The sequence below is a fragment of the Tenebrio molitor genome, chromosome 9 (genome assembly GCF_963966145.1).
Source record: "Tenebrio molitor chromosome 9, icTenMoli1.1, whole genome shotgun sequence".
Classification (NCBI taxonomy): Eukaryota; Metazoa; Arthropoda; class Insecta; order Coleoptera; family Tenebrionidae; genus Tenebrio; species Tenebrio molitor.
This window is the reverse complement of record NC_091054.1, coordinates 6,309,099-6,320,855: the sequence shown is the minus strand read 5'-3', so window position 1 is coordinate 6,320,855 and position 11,757 is coordinate 6,309,099. Positions and strand designations below refer to the sequence as shown.

The window sequence follows — 11,757 nt, the reverse complement described above, 5'->3', positions numbered from 1 at the left end:
CGGAGTTTTCTACCCTCAAATACAATATCAAAATGAAATTAAGAGCAAAGTCTCGAAAGGTCGTGGAAATTTGCGGCATTAATTTTATTGTGAAATTCATCATAATTAATCGCCCTAAGCAGCAAATTTAAAACATGAAGCGTTATTTATGCTTTATTTCATAAGCAGAAAAGAAAAAGTTAAAAAGCAACGGTTAATTGGTTATTTTTACTTCATCAGTTGGCGACAATGCGCATCGTTGCCAAATGTTGCCTAATCGTAAAAGATAAGAGTTAAACCAATGTGCTTGGTGATTTTGCGTTATTTTATTTTTAATTTACTAACTGTGAATAATTGTACGTATTGACATTTATCAGATTAATTTATCGATGTGTTTTATGTGAAAACAGTGTAATTTATGTGACTGTCACAATTTGACAACGTTGTAGTAATTTGGCGGGATAGCGTCATAGTATTTGTGGTCCGGTCATTCTCCTTTTTGTGTGATTTTTTCCCTAGTTTTAGACTGAAAGTTGGTGGTTATTTGGAGAAATGGGCGACAAGGGTGATGCTGGTAAGTTACATCATAATTACTGTCGCGATAGAATACATTTTTCTTACATAACCTCAACGCGATTATGTTTGTTGAAAAATCCGCACCGGAAAAATTTTTTGCCGCCGGTTTTTGCAAATACTTTACATTTTAGCGTTCGTACAGTTGAGTTGGATCATTTGATGGTGTAAATTCCAGAAACGTTCGACGATGCCGTCGAGGAGCGCGTTATCAACGAAGAGTACAAGATCTGGAAGAAAAACACGCCTTTTCTGTATGATCTGGTGATGACACACGCGCTAGAGTGGCCGTCGTTGACGGCTCAGTGGTTGCCGGACGTGACGAGACCGGAGGGCAAGGACCACTCCATCCATCGGCTCATCCTGGGCACGCACACTTCAGATGAACAGAACCACCTGCTGATCGCGAGCGTGCAGCTGCCGAACGAAGACGCGCAGTTCGACGCCTCACACTACGACAACGAGAAGGGCGAGTTCGGCGGTTTCGGTTCGGTTTCCGGAAAAATCGAGATCGAGATCAAGATCAACCACGAAGGCGAGGTGAACAGGGCGCGGTACATGCCCCAGAACCCGTGCGTGATCGCCACGAAGACCCCCTCGAGCGACGTGCTCGTCTTCGACTACACAAAGCACCCGAGCAAGCCGGACCCGAACGGCGAGTGCCACCCAGATCTGCGTCTAAGGGGCCACCAGAAAGAGGGATATGGTCTTTCCTGGAACCCCAACCTCAACGGGTACCTGTTGTCGGCCAGCGACGACCATACCATCTGTCTGTGGGACATCAACGCCACCCCTAAAGAGAACCGCATAATCGACGCCAAAACCATCTTCACCGGACACACGGCGGTGGTGGAGGATGTGGCGTGGCACTTGCTGCACGAGAGTCTCTTCGGCTCGGTCGCCGACGACCAGAAGTTGATGATCTGGGACACCAGATGCAACAACACCAGCAAACCATCGCACACGGTCGACGCCCACACCGCCGAAGTCAACTGTCTGAGCTTCAACCCCTACTCGGAGTTCATCCTGGCGACCGGGAGCGCCGATAAGACTGTAGCCTTGTGGGATCTGAGAAATCTCAAGCTGAAACTGCACAGTTTCGAGTCCCACAAGGACGAGATCTTCCAGGTGCAGTGGAGTCCCCACAACGAGACCATCCTGGCATCGTCGGGAACCGACAGGCGGCTGCACGTGTGGGACCTGAGCAAGATCGGAGAAGAGCAGAGTCCCGAAGACGCAGAGGACGGACCGCCGGAGCTGCTCTTCATACACGGAGGCCACACTGCCAAAATTTCCGGTAAGTTGTCTGGGACGCGGTCGAGGTAAAGAGGTAGCGGTGCGTTCAGATTTCAGCTGGAACCCGAACGAACCCTGGGTCATCTGCTCCGTCTCCGAGGACAACATCATGCAAGTCTGGCAGATGGCCGAGAATATTTATAACGACGAAGAACCCGAGCCGGCAGCTGACATGGAAGCGCCTGCTAATTAATTTAATCGCCACTTTAATTTCGTGTGTTACCTTTTTTATTATTCTGAATCTAAAACGTTTCTGATTTGTTTCATTTGTTCCGAGCTAGTACGGTGGAATTTGTACCGCTACTGGCTACTGAGAGTGTTTCAAGTGTTTTTAAAAACACGGCAAGCTAGCGTTCCGTTTTTAAGCCATGTAAAATAGAGCCAAATTTGGCAACATGGCAGTCACTCGTTGCGTAGCGCCCTCTGTTCGTAAAAAGATGTTTCCAAACAGCAGTAGCGGTGCACACCCCGTAGCCAGTTTTCGATTAACTATTTTGAATTTTAAGCCACAAGAATTGGAGATTCCGTTGTTTTATTTACGTGTTTACTAGCTTTGAAAGTTTTTACCAATAATAATTACCGAAATTTGATGGTTTTTTGTTACATTCAGATATGCGTCACGACTGTGGCGCCATCTGCTCCAAATGACAACTCGACACAAGCTACAAAATTATTTTATTACAAAACAAGAGTAAATGCGTTATTTGGGGCCGGTGAAATTCTTTTTCAACCCTTGCCAGCACTGGTAGTACTGCGGATCTAGCTTCTCGCAAGTTTCTGCGCCCCATTTGGTGACGGCAAGTCCTAGACAGCTCTCGAACATGAACGCCTGAGTCCCGTCGGCAACTCGTCCCGGTTGCAAGATTTCCTTGGTCGCAGCTTCGAAACAGTTGAAATCGGGACCGTGGGGGGTCATTATGCTGTGCAAAGTGGCGCCCCCCGGGCGAAACCCTCCCCTTTTCGCTTCATATTCCCCCACTATCAGCCCCATGAATTCCGACATGCAGTTCCTGTGGTAGTACGGCGGCCGGAAGGTGTGCTCCTGGACGGACCAGCGCGGCGGAAAAATAACGAAGTCTGCGATGGCGGTGCCCTTTTTGTCGGACTGACAGGTCAGCACGGTGAAGATCGAAGGGTCCTGCGGGACAACTCTCAGTGAAGGTCGTTGCGATCCTGTTAACTTACGCAGTGGTCGAAGGACACCGAGTTGATGACCATGAACTTGCGCAAGTCATACTTGTAGGGGACGTAGTTGCCGTGCCAGGCGACCACGTCGAAAGGACTGTGGTCCTGGTGGCACACGAAGAGTTTTCCTTGGTATTTCGCGACGACTTCGTAGTTGGCCACGTCGCGGTCCTCGTAGCAGGCCGCTGGGGTGAGAAAATCGCGCGGGTTGGCCAGACCGTTCGCTCCGATGGGACCCAAATCGGGTAGGGTGAAGTGCTGGCCGAACACCTCCAAGATGTAACCGCGCGAAGGTTGCGACATATGCACCGAGAATCTCATGCCTTGCTGGATGACGCAGATCTCGTTGGGTGCAACCTCCAGTCTACCAAACTCGGTCGTGATCTTCAGAGTTCCAGTCTGGGGCACTGCAACTCCTCAATTAATATTGAGATTAAAGTGAAAAGGGGATGTTGCGCAATCAATCTAATTTCGAATTCCAACCGCCATTTTTTTTGACATCTGTCATTCTCCGAATAGAGCTTAGACGTGACTTGCACCTGTCATGGAACATCCCCTTGCAGTGGTGACAAACCTATTAAAAAGTCGCCGTCGGAGTTGTAGAAGCATCGGTCGGTCATCGATTTGTTGATGGAGTAGATATGGATGGCCAACCCCAGTTTATTTTTAGGGTCTCCGGCCCCGGCAACAGTATTTAGGCCGCACACAAAATCCATACTCTCGCCGGATTTGGGAAAATCGAATGGATTCCATCGCATCTAAACAAGCGTGAATAATAAAACGTCGAACCTATTAAAAATGTACCTGATTGGGATCTGGTTCGGCTTCCGCCCAGCTGTGGGTGACGTTCCCTTCGGAGAAGGGTTCGAAGGGCTTGTGCCCCACCGAGGGTCGAATCCTGTACAGCCAGCTCCTCCTGTTCTCGGCCCGCGGGGCTGTGAAGGCGCTCCCGGACAACTGCTCGGCGTAGAGGCCGTAAGGGCACTTCTGGGGGCTGTTCTGCCCCACGGGGAGCGCCCCGGGACACCTGGGGTCCTCCGAAGCGAACTCCGACCCGAATCCGCTCAAATACTAAACGCAGTTTGCATCAAATATTTTGTTTAGAATGTCAGGAGCTTACCTTGAGTTGGGACATGTTGTGATAACAACTGCGCGAGGACTGAATTTTCTTTTATTTGTCTCGGCATGAAATATCAGTATGTAAATGATCAAGTTGTTTATAACGCGATAATGATTGAGCAGTTTTAAGAGGAATGTTTTAACAAATGTGGTAAACATGGTGATTGGAATTAAAAAAATTGTTAGAAATAATTTTTACTTCACAGAAAACCAAATGTACAGTCTTAAACACAAATAATGTTAACTGAAATGAGATTATAGCCAAACGCAGTACTTTTACTTTTGAACGATACTATACTTAGATTTTTTCAGGTAATTACTTTCAGCGATTGATTACGTAACAATTCACATACAAGGTGTATTTAAGGGGGTCACCACCCTGTACATAAATATTACACATCAACAATACTCATTTAATAAAAAAAAAGAAAAATATTTGTACACAATCTGAACGTTTTTACATAAATATAGAAAAAAAAAACTGCACTTTTAATTAAAACACTGAGTATATAACTAGGACATGCATACCTACCTTGTAGTTTATGTTTATGTATAATAATTTGGTCGCGAATAGGGCAAACCTACCAAACCTCAGTACTCGAATTTGATAATTTAACAAAACAGTTTAGAAAAAAGCTCGTTTCGCCCCCCCTTTCGTGTTAATTATTAGTATGGGAACCGGGCGGGGAAAGGTGCTTGTTTTCCTTCAGACTGCGCCATTTGTACGCTACATTTTTGTTAACAAATACAATATATCTAAGCAAGTTTATGATATTGCGATTGACAAATATAAGAATTACAAGAAGTAATCGGGTGTCCTGCGCGTCACGTGCGGCTCGCCACGACGAGGTGCGGGGTCGAATTGTAAGCTGCAACAGAAATAACGTTAGTTCCCATTCTTCGCTTGACGACGATTCCACTTACAATGAATATTTAAGAGCGTCGTCTAACTCCATGATGGCCGCTTGGTTGCCACAACGGTAGCAGTAATTGGGGGCGCTAAATATGGTGACGACGTTACGGTCGTGGCACCAGTTGTACCCTTCCATAACTAGCTGGTGGGCTCTCGAAACTAAAGTCAAACCGTTTGAATGATTGAAAGTTTCGGAAATATCTTGACCAAACGTGTAGCCGGCGCCTCGCGGCGAGATTCCCCATCCGCCGCGGTCGTCCGGGTCCGACCACAGCAGGTCACACATGGGACCCTCGTGAGGAACCTGCAACAAATCCAAAATTACCATTCTGCAATTAAAAAAAATCCTAATCGAGTCGGTTTTTTCCGTTACGTAATGTTTTATCACGCACGTAAAAACTGCAGCGCCTGCAATTGTTTTTAAATGTTCGTTTCAATTTTAATGAGGATTCTTGGTGGGCATTTTGTTGTAACTTTTACCACCGCCGCACACGTGTTCATATGAAACGTCAACAAACAACTTTTTAACCTTACTTTCTTTCATTCGTGTTTTCTGTTTTTCCCTTGCGCAATACATGTTGCTACAGTTTAATAAAATCGTACAAAAAATGTAACTTTTTTTTTCTTTTTTCTATTTCCCAGTTCGCGCGGTACTTTCTCGACGCACCTCGTACGAGGACGCTTCCCGCTCATCATGTTTTATTAATGTACAGAATGCGGTTCGCCTTTTGATTGTAGTGAACTCTTCAACGATTTTCTCATTAAACGGCATCGATCGATTTTGCGACGGACTAAATAAAATCCGCCGCACTTTAACTGGGACACTCGCAAATTAGATTAGAAGATAAAAGCGAAAGAAACGACGTAACAATATTAATATTTGAACTCCTCCCGAGACGGACGACTGCCACTGCTGTTATTGTCTTCCCCGATTCGACTCTATCGATTCGATTTCCTTTGGAGTTGCCGTCGTGGGCCGAGCTGTCGTCGTTTTTACTTTTCGAACGTGCCAGCAACAATAATGGGACACGTACAATGGGTTTTGTCTGTTAGGTAATTCGACGAATTGTTATCAATATTTCCTCTTGCAGCGCGGTGGGCCCGTACTGCGGAACATCATTTCCTGCAAGCGCTCGCAGCGAACGCGATAAAATATTGAATAGGGTCGGGTGTTTCCAATTCGGAACTTTCGTCTAACGTATAAAAAAAACTAGGTATACACATAACATGCATAAATATCAACGAGTGCCATGCATTTGGGTCATGGTTCCGATAAAAATTAAATTATAAAAAAAAATAACTGCGTGACTATCAACCCCGTCAACGTGGTCCTGAATTTTTATCGCTTGAAATATTCTCCGTCCTACATTCCTTGACGAGTTTGCATTAAACTTAAACCCAAAGGAAAAATAAAACTGCCTCTATTTTAAACAATGGCTGGTTGCAGCGTTTTCACCGTAACACTTCCTACTGTATTTTCTGATAAACAATTGTGATAACAGTGGCGCTATGTTGTGAAACAACACCTGAATGAAAATATTTCTAGAACGTTCGCTGAAATTCTTCTTTTAATTTTTTATCGACCTAGAACCTGTTCTCGATTGTTCTGTAAACATTTTTAGATAATCGTTTGTCGGTGTTAGTCTGCGACTCGTGCTTATTTCCGCAACCAACAAAAACGCGAAAAATTTACCCAAACTAATTCAGATGCACGTGGGAGGTTTTGTAAGAAAATAGCATCACTAAGTAATTACTTGTCGGAATGTGCAATACGCCCAACAAAAAAGGAGACAATTTCTGAAAGCCTGCGGCGTAACTTAATAAACACTCACTTGTCAATTTTGACATTTATGTAAAAAATGTTTTCTCACAAAGAGTACTTGTTCGTGGCTGGTTTTCAATTTCGTGAAGAATTTCTTCCTCTGCAACTAAAATGTTGGCAGCCAAGATCGCGCTTATTCATTTCGAAACGCCCGAAACATTTATATCAGCCATTATTGGCTCAATCGTTACCTATTGTTGAGTTCTACCATTGGTTAAAATATTTGCACAACCTGTATATGTATTAAAAAAATTTTTGGCCGAAGGTGCGTACGAAAAAAATTTCAACATGTATTTTTTTAAATATTTGTTGTTGTCATGACAACCGCACCAAATGCAAGCTTTCTATTGGACGATTATTGTAGGCGCGCGATTTTCAAACGTGATTTAAAAAATAAAATTCAATAAACTTTATTCTGCCCGAGTTACACAAGGCGAATTGAAATTTTAATTGTTTCATTTTCTTACAGGAATGTTGATTGAAATTGAATAATTCTGATAAGCGGTTTAAGACGACCTCGATCTCAAAATCTCCATTTTGATTTAAACATTTTATTATTCATTCTAGTAAAGTGTTCTTTCGTTTTTTATTTTCTCTGTAAGCAAACGACTTGAGAACGAAATTTCACGATTACAAAATTATTTTGCACCTTTAAAAACGACAAAAAAATTGACATCGCTCTGATTGTTCGTTACTACAAATAAAAGTTGCCATTACCGAAACCGTTAAATGGGAAAAAATATTGAGAATAGTACTGTTTCATTTCTTGATTTCTCTTAATCACTCACGATGAAATCTTTAATTTAACTCGTTGAATTGAGAGAACAAGATGTTTCTTCTGGTCCCCAAAAAAATCACGTCATAATAAATTGGCGAATATTTGTTGCATGTACTCGATGCGAGAATGCGCATTACTGCTAAATATGCACGAACGACTGGCTAGGTGGAAAATATTTTGCGGCTATTTATCGCGAAAATAAATCATTACTAGTCGTGCCATGCGGCTGTCTTGCGAAATGTTCGTTAAAATACAATCCTGAATTTCTATTTATTGAACATGTACGATTATCACTGAAATTACATTTTTCTTGAAAAAGTACGTATACCTGTTTCAAGTGACTCTGGTGGTCAATTGTGATTAACCAACCTGGCAGCATCGCAGCAGGCGGGATAATTAATCAAAATGTAATTCTTGCAATTTTCTTGAGGAACAAATCTTGTTAGAATGACCAAATAAATAGGATTTGTCAACTCAAAATGTTATTTACTATCGATACTTATCGGTTTATCAATGTTGCTACTCAGATCACTATTTAAGCAGGAAAATCTGTATTTCTTCCGGTGAATACACTAATAATCTTTCCTACGCCCAGTCTGGCCTAAGACTCAAACAAATCGTTTTTTCCGTTTGCACTGTTCGCCCACAAACCGCTCCCTTAATTAACCTCGCCCTTAAAGCCCGTTAAAGTGATGCCGACAGTAAACACTGACCGACACAAACAGAATTATGCAAAAGGAAAAAAAAACTCGATCGGAACGTTTCAAACAAACCTCTCGGCGACACCTCTTACGCAAAACCGTCACCCGGAGACGTTTCCTAACCGGTAGCATTATTTAGCGTTAAATGTAAATTAATTTTATTCGACCTTTACTCCAGCCGTACACACTGAAATAAATCTCGATGACGTAAATTCTCACTAGAGCAAGCCGGCATTCTGTCACATCCATTCCCACATCTCCGTGAAAGTTCCCAAAGAATTCGGATTAGATGGAAGTGGGTTCGCAAGGACTGCGAGATTGGTGGCAATTGGGTCAAGGTCCATTATTAAAAACAAGGTTTCGTTGATGAATTCGCCACGTGTATCGGGCGACAATAGCCGCAGATTTCCACCACCACCCCCTGACAAATTAAATTGCACGGAAGGAATCAAATCACCCTGAAGGTCTCGCCGGCGCCCACAAAAAATTATAAACGATTGGTTCCACGTATTTCGCTGCTTAGAAAATGGATTTAGACCCCATTCACGGGGAGCTTCTCGTTCGCAACGACGACTTTTGTATTCTGCACGGTCGACGCCGGTTTATTGTTATTTTTTTTGTTCGGTTCTACATGCAAAGTTTTTTCTTCGGTGCAAAGTTCTCAAAAGTCGAATCGATAATGAGTTGAATTGTTCGTTGTACTCGAGTCGACATGCCAATTACTCAAAAACTAATCACTTCTCTTCACGAAAGATTCGCTTGGAGACTTCTTACTGCGGAAGTCGCGACAAAAATTACAATTTCGGAGAAACCATCAAATATTTTTTGTCGATATCGAGTCGTGCCTGGAAAATATTTCAAACACATTTCCCTTTAAATATTCCGCGAAGAGTTAAACAATAAACAAGGTTGTTTTTTCATGCGTCACGAATTCCGACTTTAATAAAAAAGTGGTGCGGCTGAAACGTCAAATATTTCAAGAAAATGCGAGAAACTTGACCTTTTCGAGTGCCAATTTATTTAGAGAAGGGTTTAATGCCCTCCGAAAAATAAAAGTTTTTCTTCCGTTGGGGATGTTCTACATAAAGTATCCCCAACGGGATAGGTGTTCGAATCGATAAGTGACGCATTTTTCTGCATAAAAAAACTATGTGTTGCGAAAAACATTTAAATATTCATGGGGTGCTGGAGTTGTCAAATCGATAACCCAAGACATCTGCAGTCGAAAAATGGTTCGTTTTTTTGGGTGGCCATGGAAGAAAACAAATGAGTTTGAGACGCGTTCGCGCTTTTTACTTTGCCGCAAGGTGGCGCTAGTTGTGGTGTCCTCTACCGAAACTTCGTTCATCATCACACAAATTAATTTTAACAACTATAGCGCTGTCCCAAGACTCCTCGTCATTACCTTCACCTCTCACTTGGTAAATTGACGTGATATTTTAATTGAGTGAGAATTCCTAAATCTTAAATAATTAAAACATTGTCACGGTGGTTAAGAAAATACATAATTTGTGTGTTAAACTCGTGTTTCCTGGAGCTATAATAATTGGCAATTCAAATAATCAAACCTCTTCATTACGCAACGAATAATTGATCGAAAACCAAAAAACTGGGGTGATGTAACCCGACTACTTTAAAAATAATTTGTGAGTCAGATAAAGATTTGAAGTGTCTGATTAGATTGGAAAAGTGTGTTAATTTTGAATGACAACCCAGAAAACAATCAAGAATCAAGCCCATCGCCTCAATTTCATCCAACATTAAGCCGCGATTAGTCAGTCGATTCGAATTGAATAAATGAGCGTCGAATGATGTCACAGTCTAGTTGCGACGGCCCGAACGGGACTCACCTCTTGTAAACGATCTAATGCCCTAATGTGATCCAGCGTGTCGATGCTCGGACTCAAGCCGCCGTGCAGGCAGAAAATTTGACTATCCACGAGCGCCGTCAACGGCAGATAATCGAATAGGTCGGTGAAGAACTTCCACACGTTGGCGTTGCCGTATTTCCTCAGGCATTCGTCGTAAAAACCGTAAACTTGGGTGATCTGTCTGGACTCGTGGTTGCCTCTCAGGATCGTTATTCTTTCTTTATACCGGACTTTCAAAGCTACCAGCAATGTCACTGTTTCGACGGAATAGTAACCGCGGTCCACGTAATCACCCATAAACAGATAGTTCGTGTCGGGACTCCTTCCTCCTATCCTGAACAACTCCATCAGGTCGTGGAACTGGCCGTGGACGTCGCCGCACACCGTCACCGGGCATTTTACTTCTTGTACGTTAGACTCTTTAGACAGGATTTCTTTCGCCTGGAACAACACAACGCGTTACGTAAATATTTTTCTTGGGTTAATGGGAATTTTACGCGTACGAGATGTTTGTTTTCGCAACGCGTCGGACGCTAACGGCGGGGAATCCTCGCGAGTGAATCAAAATCTTTCCTTTGATTTTTTTTTTTGAGAATTTGACATCACTGGTGAATCACAACAGGAGATATGAGTGGCGCATTGTTTGATTAGATTTGGCGAGAGTTCGGCTCCAAGGATAATAAACTGCTTGCTTTATTATTGATAACGTTAAATAGAATAGTAAATAGTAATGGGCCGTAGTAAACTCTGCGGTGTTAATCATCTGGCAATTACAACAAATAACACCTTAATTACATTAGCTCGAGATAACGAAGGCAAACACAAACTTGCTCGTTCTCGTGGAAACTTAAGACTAAAGAGTAAAAGGGCCATATTTACCTTATCACATAGTGTCTTTACTTGATTCTCTGATAGTTGCTTACAGTCATTTAACTGTTCTATCCACTGATCCAGTTCTTTACACGACGCTTTATCATCCATAGCTAGCGATATCTGGTCATACACACAAAAATAAGTTATATTATAAATAATTACACTAAACTGTACGGAATTCGGTTTGTTTCTCTACATAAATTAATCGTTATTTTAAGTTTTTATATATTCTCGGCTGAACACACCAAAATGGCGATTGTGTGGTATATTTCTGAAGACTGACGATCCCCCTGGCGGCGGCTTTGTGTACTCGCCGGTCCAGCCGGGAAATTTGAATCTGCCACGGACGCGCTCGCTTCCTCTTTACCTTGACGGGTTTCTCGAAGATGCCGGCCGGGGCGGTCCCGGGTGGACGGAACTTGATCGATTTCTGAGTCTGCGGGCCCTTCATCATTCTGCAAATTTTACCAAGGGAGATGTTGACGGTTTGTTGACATTTCTCAACGGCAAGGTCGTTTGTTTTCCAGCCCCTGCCCATGCGACCTGATTGGCCCGTTCGAATCTAACCGAAAGTAGCCCAAACCCCAAAGAAAAATCAAAATGCGACGCTCCCATTCACAATATTGCCACTTGCAAATCGGCAAATA

The 11,757-nt window shown here is 43.0% G+C and overlaps 3 protein-coding genes across 3 annotated transcripts; 1 reads left to right on the top strand and 2 right to left on the bottom strand.

Annotated features, from left to right (window-relative positions):
- The first annotated feature begins 267 nt into the window (after nucleotides 1-267).
- On the top strand, nucleotides 268-2,433 carry Caf1-55 (chromatin assembly factor 1 p55 subunit). The gene is made up of 3 exons (XM_069057973.1): nucleotides 268-553; nucleotides 731-1,849; nucleotides 1,899-2,433. Exons 1-3 carry the CDS (start codon nucleotides 532-534, stop codon nucleotides 2,039-2,041), a joined length of 1,284 nt encoding a protein of 427 aa, XP_068914074.1. The 5' UTR covers nucleotides 268-531; the 3' UTR covers nucleotides 2,042-2,433.
- Nucleotides 2,434-2,506: 73 nt separating this feature from the next.
- On the bottom strand, nucleotides 2,507-4,310 carry hgo (homogentisate 1,2-dioxygenase). Its single transcript, XM_069057972.1, has 5 exons — nucleotides 4,154-4,310; nucleotides 3,838-4,104; nucleotides 3,608-3,791; nucleotides 3,034-3,440; nucleotides 2,507-2,986 (listed from the first exon to the last, which is right to left on the bottom strand). The coding sequence occupies exons 1-5, from the start codon at nucleotides 4,166-4,168 to the stop codon at nucleotides 2,549-2,551; spliced, it is 1,311 nt and encodes a 436-aa protein (XP_068914073.1). The 5' UTR covers nucleotides 4,169-4,310; the 3' UTR covers nucleotides 2,507-2,548.
- Nucleotides 4,311-4,331: 21 nt separating this feature from the next.
- mts (protein phosphatase 2 catalytic subunit mts) lies at nucleotides 4,332-11,624 on the bottom strand. Its single transcript, XM_069057974.1, has 5 exons — nucleotides 11,478-11,624; nucleotides 11,117-11,230; nucleotides 10,217-10,678; nucleotides 5,077-5,369; nucleotides 4,332-5,021 (listed from the first exon to the last, which is right to left on the bottom strand). Exons 1-5 carry the CDS (start codon nucleotides 11,562-11,564, stop codon nucleotides 4,949-4,951), a joined length of 1,029 nt encoding a protein of 342 aa, XP_068914075.1. The 5' UTR covers nucleotides 11,565-11,624; the 3' UTR covers nucleotides 4,332-4,948.
- Between the last annotated feature and the right edge of the window lie 133 nt (nucleotides 11,625-11,757).

Bases quoted from the DNA above. Each gene is read 5' to 3' on its own strand.
- Caf1-55 (XM_069057973.1), top strand. From the start codon at position 532: ATGGGCGACAAGGGTGATGCTG. The intron at 554-730 runs GTAAGTTACATC...TGTAAATTCCAG, and splicing joins GGGCGACAAGGGTGATGCTG to AAACGTTCGACGATGCCGTC. The intron at 1,850-1,898 runs GTAAGTTGTCTG...CGGTGCGTTCAG, and splicing joins CCACACTGCCAAAATTTCCG to ATTTCAGCTGGAACCCGAAC.
- mts (XM_069057974.1), bottom strand. From the start codon at position 11,564: ATGATGAAGGGCCCGCAGACTCAGAAATCGATCAAGTTCCGTCCACCC. The intron at 11,231-11,477 runs GTAAAGAGGAAG...GTGTATGACCAG, and splicing joins TCTTCGAGAAACCCGTCAAG to ATATCGCTAGCTATGGATGA. The intron at 5,022-5,076 runs GTAAGTGGAATC...TTTCTGTTGCAG, and splicing joins GACGCTCTTAAATATTCATT to CTTACAATTCGACCCCGCAC.
- hgo (XM_069057972.1), bottom strand. The intron at 3,441-3,607 runs GTTTGTCACCAC...GAGGAGTTGCAG, and splicing joins CGACGGCGACTTTTTAATAG to TGCCCCAGACTGGAACTCTG. The intron at 2,987-3,033 runs GTAAGTTAACAG...GTTGTCCCGCAG, and splicing joins CGGTGTCCTTCGACCACTGC to GACCCTTCGATCTTCACCGT.